This window comes from Musa acuminata, chromosome BXJ3-8, assembly GCF_036884655.1.
Source record: "Musa acuminata AAA Group cultivar baxijiao chromosome BXJ3-8, Cavendish_Baxijiao_AAA, whole genome shotgun sequence".
In the NCBI taxonomy this organism is placed as follows: Eukaryota; Viridiplantae; Streptophyta; class Magnoliopsida; order Zingiberales; family Musaceae; genus Musa; species Musa acuminata.
Window position 1 is genome coordinate 45,319,767 of NC_088356.1, and position 13,530 is coordinate 45,333,296.

The window sequence follows — 13,530 nt, forward strand, 5'->3', positions numbered from 1 at the left end:
TCATCAATTCATATGCAGACAATTCTTTATACTTTCATTCCAGATTAAGAATTATATAGCTCAACGCTCCATGCAAAAATAAAAAAAGGAAAAAAGAAGACCCACAACAATCCCCAACATACATTATGAGCCCAAATATGAAACAGTAGCTCTAATCCTGCTTTCATTGGTATAAAGGCATTGGCATCTGTTAGTATACAAGTTTTCGGTAAATTAACTGTAAGAACAGTAGGAACATATGAATGACAACTTTTAATAGCACAGCTACAAAGTGACACTGTTTCTCTACTTGTAAAACTTGCTAATTAGTGTTTGGCAACATAATTCCAGAATCACAAAGGATCACATGAATCTGCCGAAAATGCTTCTAGCTTAAGACTCGAGCCTTCTGGTGACCGTGTAAAGGCTGAGATATTCTTTAGCTGCTACAGCACTGTATCAATAAATACAATGTCAACAAAATGATCACCAATATATTAGGAATAACAGGTTTCTTGGAAGTGCTAGATGTGCAAAGACTGTAATTTCTTTATTGCTAAGCTTATAGCGATTGGAATAGTACGACGGTCGTGCAGAATAATTACCTGCAGGCAATGCTAATACATTCTCTATCGAGTAGACCAACCAATTGCCCACTTTCTTGTCCATCAATATGCTGTGAAACAACAGGGAGATGATTCGCCCCATGTGAGTCCATGATACTTTCGGCAGTTACAAGTTTCATTTCAGGTGTAGCTGTCCACACCTTGCGCTTGCCTCCATCCGGGTGACAGATATCAGATACCAGAATTTTTTCTGCCTGCCAGACAATAATGAAAATCTGGAATGTTAATTAATGCGAAATATTGGTAGATGTGCTAAATAATCCATTTTTTTGGGACTCAAGTTCCTCCTTTGAGGGGAAAATAAGTTTTACTACCGACTAAGCCACACCTATTAGATTGAACTTATGCGCATATCATATGATGTAGGAATTGACACCCCTCGCATTAGCACCGAGTCTTGTTGCACCAAGGAAAACAGATTAACTAGAAGTTCTGGTTCATATAGGTTAAACAAGGAGAAATAGGGGTGCTACATCTTAATGCCTGAGTAGGGGTCATCACTTTCTTGTCCATGCCTACTGTGTGGTCGACTGTAGTAGTTGCTTGTCGGACTTGGTTATTTAGAGTTATAACGTATTTACTGATTGCTTTTCTTTCGAACTCCCGTTACTTATAGAATATGTCTACACTGGTTCCCTTGCTTGGTATGGAGTCAAAGATGAATTTCTTTTATTGATCACCGAGGCCAAGCCAACTCACATTGCCATTTTCTCTTTCTTGCGCTGAAGCAACAAATCATTAGTTTCATCTATTATCAAGCACAGAAGCGGAAATCAATTGAACTGACTCTGATTAGAACACCAGTCAGCATCAAATCTACTTTCATACTAGTAATACCACCTGAAATTGCCATAGGTATTGAGCTGTACAAGATGTAAACTGGTAACCTCATTCCCTTTTCTCCTCTTCCTTACCCGATTCTCTCTTTCCTCCTACTTTTTCTCCACCAACAACTACTTTCCGTTTTTTGTGTTATTTCTTGATTTCTTCTCCAAATTGAACACTTTTTTCATCAAAATTCCCAAATGTCTTGGAACTGGAGCTTTTCTCTTGCTTCATGATAAATTACTTGAGAGAAAGCTTGGTTTTTCTTCATAACAATTAACAAGGTAAATCCAAAACTTGCCAGCATGTTTTATAATTTTTTTGGCTTACAAGTGCCTTTTTTTTAGTTGTATTATAACTATAATTTGCCATTTCAAGCATGTATTACTGTTTAATTAAGGATGTCGTTTGAATGTACTCTAGATCCATGTGGATGTGACTTGGGTCCTAGTGACCCATATCCATGAAGATTCGGTCTAGATCCATGTCAGTCTTTCCTATGCTCCTATCGTTCAATAATTTTTCACTGCAGTAGTTTGATTTACTTATGTACATAGATAAGGTGAAAATATTCCTAGCAAGAGGGGACTATGTTGATCTCAGTACAACCAAGGAAACCGAATCATTTGCAAAAAATATTGGAGGGTTTCTTTCATACCTCAATTTCAACGCCTCTTGTCGTTGCCAATTTGCTAAAATTTTGGATATCCTCGAGCAATAGCAATCCTACCAAGAAACCAGTGCTATCAATTATAACTGCACAGGATTGCTTCTCCACTTGCATGAGAGTGACTGCCTCAATTACTGAAGTATTCATTGAGATAGTCAGGAATTTAGTTCTCATAGCCTGAGAAACAGTAAGCTTGTCTGCCAAACTGCTAACTTCAGCACTGACATCAAAAACACAGAGAGAATTCTCAAGCTCACATAAGCCAATACCACCACTTTCAGCAGAAGCAGCTGCATAATAAGTGTCCTGGTCTTCATAGATTGAGCCTGTAGGTTGTGAACCATTTTTGTCATTTACTTTCAACTCATCCAACTTCCTTGGAACATTTCTTTTAAGATTCTGGCTGGATGATATCCATGATGATAACCCCACAGCTCCAAGCAGTGGTAGAACAATTCGGTAGTCTTGCGTTAGCTCAAAAAGAAGCAAAACCGATGTTAGAGGTACTTGGCACACACCTGCAAGAGTAGCAGCCATGCCCACCTGCAAGGATTAGTTAAAACTAAGTGATGAGTTCATCATGGAAAGAAGAAACAATAACAGGTACGATAACACAACCAGTTGAATGAACTGAATTTTAGAAATTTAGCAAATGCATTATTACTACATGAAAAACTAAGTAGCAATTTTAAGATCTTAATAGTTGTACTCAGGTAATTAAGTGAAATAAGATAGGAACCGTAGCTGACTTATGCCAATGAGCACAAACTTACGAATGATAAAAGGAAAAGAAAATTCATCACAGTGGTGACCTTGATTAAAGGAATTCAAGTTTTCTTGTAAAGAAAGCACAACCTACAAATTAAGTGCAACTTTTATGATGTCTATCAATACGAATCATTTGCATAAAGCCCAAGTCAGTGATATGTTTTCAGGTACCATTCTATTTAAAGCTTCCAGAGGGATCAAACAAATTGCAAGGAAATTCAAGATTGACTAACTATATAGCTTTGTAGCAAAAAAGTTACCAGACCATATGCTTGAGGTGATGCCACTTCCAAGAGAGGGAGATGAATCAATGGACTGGGGCCACATAGTGTAGAGCTCATGAATTTTCCATAAGCCATCCCTGTTGCTGCACCAATAAAAAGGGATGGCGCATAGTAGCCTCCCACCAATCCAGAAGCACGACTCAAGGATGTCGCAAGTATTTTCATTCCAACTAACTGAAATAAAATATTAGCAGGGAGACCATTTACGAAAGGTCGTGATTCAAGTAGAATGTCCACATTCTCAAAGCCCCAGTACAAAATTTCAGGATATGATAAAGCTATCAAACCAACAGTGAGTCCACCCAATGCAGGAAATATGGCCTTTGTTACACCTGTGGTCCGTTGAAGGTAGTTAACTGTTTCCAGAGCTAAAGATGTGCATCCTGATAAGGTTATAGAAACCATGCCACAAAGGACTCCCAGCAAAAGATACAGAGGTAGTTCTGAAAATTTATTGAATGACAAACACCTTCAGATTTTGTCAAGCTCTGTAGCACATAAGAAAATAGCTTAAAAGATAGAATCTTTCACTTAATTCTTTACCCACTGTGGAAAACTACAGCTAAATAAAATCAGATCCTGAGAACAAACATAGTAATGGCAAAATTAAAATTGAAAAGGCCTGACTTAAAGTTAATCAATAAATTAATGCATCTCTTTAACACTTTTGAAAAGCTAATGCTGAATACTTTGATACCTTCTACAAATAACATTTTAATCTCCAATTGAAAAAAGTAGGAATGGAATGTACCACTTGGTGAGCGAAAATCATATTCTGGAACGGTAAAAGCCGGATCAGAACCAAGACCGACCTCTGAAACTATGGATGCTATGACAGAACTGAGTATTACCATTGATGTTGAATTTGAAAGGGACAAGAATGGATCTGCTGTTGAAGGCCATAGGACAGACTCCACAGCAAAGAAGCATCCAGCAACAGCAGCATTAAAACCTATAGGCCAGTGTAGACACATTGGAAGTTCAAATCATGAGCAGAAGAATGAAGTAAGAAAGTTGTTCTAAACACAGCAATATAGCCATCCATTCTACTTCTTTGAAAAACCCTAACCTTGTTTATAATAGATAAAAAAATGAAAAACTTACTAGGGTGGGGTTGCTTTGAGGCCAAACATAACAAATAAACAAGCCATGTCCTTAGATATGGTTTGAAAAAGACCTAAAATTATAGGGCTCACTTTATACTTTATAGTGTTTTTTGTTGTCAATAGTTTCTAGCTATCATGAACTTTCATAACTGGCAAAACTTCTTGCTCTAGTTTCTTTATTCACCCATGAGCAAGTTAGGAGCCAACATGACATATAGATCTTTCTCTCTGAAAGTATCACATAGATTTAAAGAAGCTCTTTGGTCCATCTATAGGGAACTTTGTTGAAATTAGTCATGAATGTTAACATGACATTCCAGATCAACAGCGACCAAAGTCTCAAAGAAAGTGTTACCTCTGTGAGCTAGTCAGGAGTCAATATGACATCATATAAATCTCTCTCCGGAAGTATCACAAAAATTTAAAGATCATCTTTGGTCTATCTATAGGTCGCTAATGTGTAAAATTAATCATGAACTTCAACAAGCACCCCCGATCATTAGCGATTCAAGTCCCGAAAAAAGTGTTACCTCAACTTTTGTATATTTGACTGCTAGGTCATAGGTGAACTTCCCTTTGGAAGAATGAAGATCAGTGTCATGCGTATAAGAGAAAATTGAATAGCAAAACAAAGAAATTGTATCCAATTTGAAAGGTGATGCCTATTTATTTTAATAGATGATATGAAAACAAGGACTTAGAATGCTTCATCCATGACACATAAATCAACAAGTAAGCATTTTTTATGCCTCCAAGATGCATCTTCTGTGGTATGTCAAGGGGTGCACAATGTAAAATTACAGATTTTACCTCAGCATCAATCTAGCAACAGATCCAATAATTGAAAGTAAGACCTGATGAAATTCCAGCGGCTGATCCAGCTGCTACAAGAGACAAACTCTTTCCACCACGCCACTCAAAAACATGACTGATTCCTTTAGCTATGGCTGAACCTATTTCGACACTAGGACCCTCAGGCCCTAATGAATTCCCTGTTCCAAGGGTGACAGAAGCAGCTATGGTCTTCAAAATTGGTCTTATTGCTTCCTTTACATCTGATACCATTCTGCCTGATGGGTCTTTTAAAGAATCCTGCAGACTATTCAAGATGCCAACTATAACACCCCCACAAACAGGAACTAGAATAACTGTTTGCCAAATTTCCTCAAGAGGCTTCTCTCTTAACCATGAGGCACCTCGCAATGGTAATCCATCCCAAAAGAAGTCACGTATTTCGTGCACCTAATTAATGAAAAGAACTATAAAAGAAAATATCATAGAATATGTAACTTAATAACAGATAAGATCCACAAACAAAATTTCAAAATTAAACAAAACTTTAGATATAAAAGATCTGATGGAGACTAACATTGTCATATCACTGTTGGGGATAGAGGAGCAAGGAAATAGAAACAGAATACTACAATGCAATTAAAAGAGAATACTTTCAATCAGGAAAACCAAAGTAATATTAAACAAGAGGTGAGACTAAGAACACCTACAAAACATTCCCAAGTGCTCACACACTTGCTTTATGAACCATGACTCTATTTATAGGATCTAGTGGTAATTACCTCACTCCATCATATCACTCATGATTAAGTTAAGTGTAGGAATTATCCCCATAACTTCTTAAATCATGGCTCACTTAGGTAGAACTACTTAAAACATGCCTATAACTATCTAAAACATGACAACTACCTAGATAACTACTTATGAATCAGTTCTCAACAATGACTTCATGCCTACTAAGAAAGATGAGCTACTGCAAATCAGAGACGATAGGATAGGAAGAGGAAGACCAACAAAACTGGTTAGATATAATTGAAAAATATACAAATGGTGACTCTTTGGGTTATTTGGGAACTTTGCTCTTACAAAAAGAAATGATCTATATAGCAAATTTCAACTTAGGTATCCGATACTTGAAGAATTTCATCATTTTATCTGGAGTTTTCTATTATGGAATCTCCAGTATCTTCAACTCTTTTTTACCAGCACCACCAATTTTTCTGAACTTGATTGTTTCATCATTCCGTTTTTCCTACTACACATCTCTCCCTTTACTGCTCTTATAGTATTGCTGCACATCCAGATGACTATCTCTATCTGGCAGTAGGCACAACAATCAGATGCATATTGAGCCTCACCGGTTGCTAATTTAATAAATGACACGAGCTCAGTTTGTAATTTTATGTTTACTTGATTGCTTTTCTCTGTCTCCTTTGCCATGTTATTTGTTCTAGCTCAAACTATTTTCTGATGCGACCACTCTCCAGAAAGAGAAGGGCTTCATTAATGTCTTGTCGATTGTTTCAAGCCAGGAGAAGAATGCCCTTGTTTATATTTTTCAAATAGTCCCAGCAACAAAGCTTTCATAATTGTATAAGTTGAAGGTACAATTTGGGCAAGAGGAGAAAATGTAACCATGGGTCAATTAGACTCATATATTGCCTTTCATGAAGTCCGTCAACTTGTTTTTTAATGTAAAACCCTGTTCTTGATGTGATGATCATAGTCTCAAAGTTAAACAAGCTGCATAGGTCCTCCTGTCATGAATATATCATTTTTTTTTCTTCTAAATGTTATACTTTATCTAGTAATATAATATAATCATCTTTTCAGAAGCAAAAGGGAATTTGTGAAAATAAGAATTTTGATTCGGAAAGTGACTTTAGGCCTTGAGAGCCACTTAAGTGTGTTTCAGTAAGTTCATAACAATCATTAGAGGCATTGTTGTCTTTAAGATGAATCATAATCAGGTTTTTGATGGAATCTTTGAAAATGGGCTCAACATAATAAGTGAATCCATTACAGGAAACTTATGGGAATCCAATATACTGTAATAGATGATTGTTTTCGGGGGCTATATAGAACTACGTGAAAGGTTTATAATGGACACGCTGGCTTCAATTAGTGTATCTACCGTAATCTGAAGTTGATTAGAGGATTTTGTTATAAAGTGGGTTACAGTGCTATGCAATGTGACTTGTGGAATACATCAATTTGCAAACACAGTGATGTACCAATTAAGCTGAAATTCATCTTTAACATAAAGAGCAGGTAAAATCAATAAAGTAATACTTTAGTTCGTATTTCATGTCAAGCTTAGCTTAATAATCCATCAACAGATTATTCAGCAACCTTGACTTTGACAAAACATTTAGTCAAATACTCAAAAGAGCATCATACTTTTATCTACTTCCCACACTAAACAAAATTTCTACAATATCTACTAGCTAATTACTGCTACTGATAATTAAAAATGTAATGCAAGTGTCAGTTATCCAGTGTTGAAAGAATCTGACACAGGAACCTTTAAAAATCAAGATGCTGTGACGCAAGCCAACCTCACAGATGTATCTGGATGTAGAATTTTAACTCATTGCTTCATATTTTTGATAGAGATATAGAACTTTGCATTTTATATCAGGCATAAAATATTGCAAAGAATCGGTTGTAAGATTAAGAAAGAGCCAGTCCACTCACCGCATTGTTAAAGAGGACGACGCAAACACCGGTGAGAAGGCCAACCACACAGGCGGCTATGGTAACAAAATCCTTGGTTGGCATTGCTTCTCCCATGGCAGTGGCCACCCTGGTACCGAGCTGCTGCTCCTTCCCGAGACGATGGTCCACAGTCTCCTCCTTCACTTGCTTGGCATCCCTGCCTGCTCCGCCTCCAAGATCGCGAGGGGATTCATCGGAATCGGTTGGTCCAGGAAAGCTGGAAGAGCACCTGATTACTGAAATAGGCCTTGGACGGGTGGAATTACGACGGCGAAGACTTAGCGGCATAGAAAAGAAACCAGAACATGATGATGAGGAGGAGGAGGAGAAGGTGATGGATATTATTGTGATAATAGGGCGACGGGAGATGTTGCTTCGACGACGAACAGTATGATGACGGCCTCCGAAGCAGGAGACAGAGGCCATGTACCGGCCAGGCTTATGGACTCGATTTGGTGGTTAGACTTTATGCCGCGGAAGGGCGAGCTACGATGTCGACGGCGCAATTGCAGGAGACAGGACGGCAGCGGCAACGGCAGATGTCTCCAGAGAAGGGAATAGGAGGAAGTCAATGAGAATAACAAGAAAATAAAATGATTGGATGAGATTGGGAATATGGGTTCCACCGGATAAGGGCGCAAGGAAGAAGATAGAAGAGGGAGACAACGAGCTGAGCAGAGCAATTCACATCCGTATCCAATCGGATTTCGATTTGACTTTAATTGAACTATGTTACTTCATAAAATTTAATTCAATTTAATCTTTAATTGCGGTAATTAAGCAAGTGAGAGCGTAAATTTCTTTCTTTCGCTCAAAGATCGTGATTCATGTCTTCCAACTCGAGTGGTTTGGCTTCGTTTAACTGCCAGACCAAAGCATTCCGGCACGAATGCAACATTAGCCAGCTCAAGTCAGGTTGAATCTTCCACCCTTAACTTCCATTAGAGGGGTGCAATGGAGCCCATACTTTTGCCATAATGCTCAGTTGGTAGCACAGAAAAATATGCACAAGTTTGAGGAGGGCCATATGCACCACAGCCAGTAGACCGTCGCTACGTGTTCACCACCCGCCAAAGGAGTCCCTCCATGCTCTCTGGATCTCTGAACAACGTAGCAACGACGGAACCCCATAACCAGAGGAAGAGATCCGACCTGGTCGGATGGCCGCCCCGACTTACACTGCTAAGGACCTGCTTTTAGTTGGAGGAGATGACGCATATATATATAAGTAGTGTCGCTCACCCGCCTATCTTCGCCGGAGTTAGACAGCCCCATCAACCGTCACAGAGAGAGAGAGAGAGAGAGAGAGAGAGAGAGAGAGAGAGAGAGAGAGAGAGAGGCAGACATATGGATGATCCAGTGCTGCGAGTATCCGAGAGGCGATCTCTGATGGTTCAAGCAAGGGATTGCACCTTTTCTTGTCCGGCAGAATCACTGCTGAGCAGGCTGGAACAATTTGACCATCGCGTATGCGCCACTCACTGCTTCACCATTACAAGGTTTGGAAGCGCATACTCAATCGTTCACGACACAGTACTTTGTGTGCAGCTAAGGCAGCTGGAGGAGAAGCAGCGGCTGTTACCTGACTGCTATTTCACCGCGGACTTGCAATTGAGGACGCCCAGGGCTGGCCAACATCATCGATCCAACTCCCTGTCCGCCATGCACGAAGTGCACCTCAAGAGCACCCTAATCGACCGTCTCCACCTGCTTGAGACCCGCATTCGTCAGGTAACCTCCTCGTGATACGCGACACGTGCAACCTCATGCCTCTCTCTCTCTCTCTCTCTCAATTGCTCTCTCCTCTGCATATATGTACGTTTGCCATAGCTAAGCTTCCAACTGGACAAGGAGATCGGCACTGGCACGAGCAGAGGAGCAGACGCAAATGGCAGCTGCATCCATACAACTGCAGTCACAGAGGAGAAGAACAAGGACACCGGCATCTGCTCCAGCACGGTAGTCGAACGATCCTGGAGGACGGGCGAGTTGTTCAAGAGCGGTGCTCGCGAGCTGCAAAGCCAGAAGCCACGGAAGACAAAGGTCAGTTGCCGTCATCGGTTGCCCGCGACATTATTTCTTTTCTTAGGTAATTAACCTCGATGCCTGTTTCCACATCCGATGCATATGACCTGAAGGTGAAGGAATTGAAGAAGGCCGCGGGCGCTGCTGAGAAGACGGCGGCGAGCGCCATGCGCCAGAACGAGAGGAGGCGGCAAACCCGGCTCTACAGGAGATGGTTTTCGGTTGGATGTTGAATGATTCTTCCGCCCTCGATCTTAGGTTGTCTTCCTCGAGTTTGCGGATGATTGCGTCGTTTATTTCTGGTGTTCTGCAAACTCAACATCTTTTGTCCGTAGAATAAGTATTTATTACTCTGTCCTACATGTTCTTAATTTCCGTTGCTACCATCCCATGCCAGCTTCATCGGAAAATGCTCTTCCTTCCGTCACTCAATCTGACGCAAAGTTATCTGAGCGAGGATAAAGTGAACATCTTTTAGGAAGAACACACGCGTAGTTCCGTGGGAATTTGCAGAAAGATGTTAGAGGTATTTATTTATCATAAATTAATATTTTCTTTTTTAAAATAAAATTAGATAGAGTTGTAGGGATAAAAAATTTTAATTTAAAATATTAAAATATATTATGAAAGATCTCAAATTGATATCTTACTTTTTAAATAAGATTAAATAAAGCTATAGAGATTAGGGATTAATATATTTTATATTATAAATAAGTGACATCTATATGTGTAGAGGAGTCGTTCAATATCAGTGTTTTTCTTTTTCAGAAGTTTAATATGATTTTTAATTTTTTGCTTTTATGTTTTTTTCTTCTATTTGATTTGATTTGGGGCTAGTAGTACTTTGTTATTACTATTTGAGAAAGGATTGTACTTGTATATAATTTCTTCCTTTCTTCGTATAGTATTAAAGCCACAAGTATGATAATATATATTTTAAGATCTTCTTTGTAAAGAAAATAATTTTTTTAGACTATAAAATATTATAATCAAGTTGTTAGTTTTGATATTGAACTTCTCGATCAGTCTAATTATAATATCTGAAATACTTGTTTGGAGTCTTATCTCGGGAAGATCTATAGGATGTGATTGGTGCAATAACAACACCAGATGATCAAGCAAAGATATCGATAAAGGACTTTATTAAAAAGATATATTTCTGATGATATCTTTAAATACATATCCGTTACAAATCAGCTTCAAAGATTTGGATTGCATACTCAACAAAAAAAAATATGACTCAACTTAAATATTTGGAGAATGATTTAGTAAATACTATTTAAAATGATCTCTTAATTTCTCAATATTTTTTGAAAATTAAATATTTATGCACGAATGAAATATTATATTATTCATAGTATTCAAAAAGAATATATTTCAAGTTATACTAATTGCTCATTTGGATATCTCTACACATAAATTTTTAATTTTAAAAAAATATAAAAAAATTAAGAGATCACTTGGATAGTATTTATTAAATCATTATCCAAATATTAAAGTCAAGGTATAATATCTTTTTGTTAACCAATATATAAGAGTGATCCAAATCTCTTAAGTTAATTTACAACAAATAATGTATTCAGAGAGATTGTGAGAAATAAATCCTCTTTAATACAAATTCAGTCTTTGCATTTAAAATTTTCTATCTCTTCGTGATGTCTCCGTGTACTTGTTGTATTACTACCAACTACATCTCATAGATCTTTCCTTATGAGATAATACTCCAAACAAGTTTTTTAAATCTTATAATTAGATTGATTAAGAAGTTCAATATTAAATTCACCAATTCGATTATAATATTTCGTGATCGAAAAAGGTTATCCACGGATCGAAAAAGGTTATCAATATTAAATTCCCTTTCACAGAACCCATTAATTAATTAATCCAATAGCAGTCTCTACAAATGCCTGCAATTTTTTTATCCAATCGGTTGCCTTACGCGCGTGTCAGATAGAAAATTCGTGCAAATGGCATCCTATAATTCATGATTTCTGACACCTCTGAATTAATTACATTTTTCATTTGAGACTTCGTACACACTGCATGGGGATTGACCTACCTACTTGCCTCGATGAAGACATATGATGGTTTTTAGGTCGCCAAGTGCCGCCAGCCATGGAATTGTCCTTGACAGTACAATGAAGGAGGACGGTCGATGACGTTTAAGAACTCTCATGGATATCTTGTTGTCCTATGTCGGTTGCAGCATTTACATGGAAGTTTCTCTTTTTGCGTCTCCGTGACTCACAGAATAAGCCTGCACGACTTGATCTATTACGCATGAATTACCATAAAAATCAACTCATATATGTAAGGGAGGGAAATTATAAGATAAAGATAAAGGAAATCAATCGCCAGTCTTCTCCTTTCACATATGCGTTGGTTGGAAATTCTCTTGTAATGTTTATCTTGAATGCTAGAAAAGAAGAATATGAATGGTAAGCCTAGGAAGAATTCAACCAAAACAGCAAGAATACGGAGCCGATTTTTGTGATCAAGCAATTGATCGAGGGAAGAATACCAACTATCCTTTGGATAATCGTGAAAACTGAGATAAAAAGTCAATGGAGAATCAAGAGGTTTTGGAAGAATTTGCGGGCGTTGAATCAACTGCCGTGAAGAATATGGCAATCTAGTCTGGCCGATGAAATTTCCCGGAACATCACTTCTTCAGGTAGCAAATTCGTCAAGTACTTTGTCATGGAATGCAGATGCTCACGAAACATCATCGCCAGATCTCCCGGCGCCAACTTGTTGTATCTTCCTGTACACACCATATAGTCTTCAGCCCCTGTTTTCTGACTTTTAGCACTATACGTGTGTGGGGCTGCGCCTGGGAGATTAAACTCCCACCTGCAGTTTCCCCTGGATGGCAGCTTCTTCTGTCTCGGTTGAGAGCTGTCACCAATCATTCACCAGCAGAACTATCTAACTGTTTCGATATAAATCGCAATCCCTTCTCAGAAAACTCTCGATGGGGCGTCCATCTTCATCTGAGGCAGTAACCTCGACGATGAGCTCTTCCTTTGTACAGGTGCCGAAGAAGAATGAGCACTCAGCCACCTTCTCACCACCGAGAACTTGGTTCGGCAGCACCGTAACGCCACCCAAGGATCATGCGAAGCCCGAGGCGTCGACCGCCGGTACGCGAATGCTGTCGACCGGTATAGAGCTGCATAGAGTTTTCTGCTTCTTCGACGAGGACTGTGATGGAAAGATCTCCGCGACGGAGCTCCAGAGCTGCATGCGGGCCATGGGCGAGGAGTTGTCTCACGAGGACGCAGTGGCGGTGGTGGAGTCCATCGACAGTGACGGCGATGGCTTGCTGGGGTTCGACGACATCGTGAGGCTGGTGGACGGGGAGGGGGAGAACGAGAAGGAGCAGAACATGAGGGAGGCCTTCCGGATGTACGAGATGGAGGGAGAAGGATGCATCACGCCAAAAAGCCTCCGTAGTGCACTTGAGCGGCTGGGGGAGTCGAAGAGCATGGAGGAGTGCCGGAACATGATCCGGCGGTTTGATACCAACGACGATGGTGTCATCAGCTTCGATGAGTTCAGGATCATGATGCTGTAGACAATTGTCTATACCTTTGATTCATATGCATAAACGAATAAGAAATCATCAATCAGAGACTTATGATCCACGGGAACATCGAGAGTCAGAGTTGGAGATCGATAGTCCTAACTTTTTTGGCACCTATCATGTGTTTGTTCTTGGGATTATACGTACTCGT

General features: G+C 39.2%; 3 protein-coding genes across 4 annotated transcripts; 2 read left to right on the forward strand and 1 right to left on the reverse strand.

The window, feature by feature from the left end:
* Positions 1-138: 138 nt before the first annotated feature.
* On the reverse strand, positions 139-8,387 carry LOC103996275 (chloride channel protein CLC-e). 2 transcript variants are annotated; one of them, XM_009417164.3, is made up of 7 exons: positions 7,748-8,387; positions 5,113-5,500; positions 3,904-4,104; positions 3,129-3,595; positions 2,089-2,643; positions 585-799; positions 139-433 (listed from the first exon to the last, which is right to left on the reverse strand). In XM_009417164.3, the coding sequence occupies exons 1-7, from the start codon at positions 8,192-8,194 to the stop codon at positions 373-375; spliced, it is 2,334 nt and encodes a 777-aa protein (XP_009415439.1). In that variant the 5' UTR covers positions 8,195-8,387; the 3' UTR covers positions 139-372. The 2 variants fall into 2 exon arrangements, with proteins under 2 accessions (XP_009415439.1, XP_065020642.1); XM_065164570.1 differs by lacking the exon at positions 3,904-4,104.
* A 710-nt stretch (positions 8,388-9,097) lies between these two features.
* Positions 9,098-10,148, forward strand: LOC135645530 (uncharacterized). Its single transcript, XM_065164009.1, has 4 exons — positions 9,098-9,235; positions 9,317-9,499; positions 9,599-9,811; positions 9,907-10,148. The coding sequence occupies exons 1-4, from the start codon at positions 9,116-9,118 to the stop codon at positions 10,024-10,026; spliced, it is 636 nt and encodes a 211-aa protein (XP_065020081.1). The 5' UTR covers positions 9,098-9,115; the 3' UTR covers positions 10,027-10,148.
* A 2,447-nt stretch (positions 10,149-12,595) lies between these two features.
* Positions 12,596-13,530, forward strand: LOC135644775 (putative calcium-binding protein CML19). Its single transcript, XM_065162675.1, has one exon. The coding sequence runs from the start codon at positions 12,768-12,770 to the stop codon at positions 13,368-13,370; it is 603 nt and encodes a 200-aa protein (XP_065018747.1). The 5' UTR covers positions 12,596-12,767; the 3' UTR covers positions 13,371-13,530.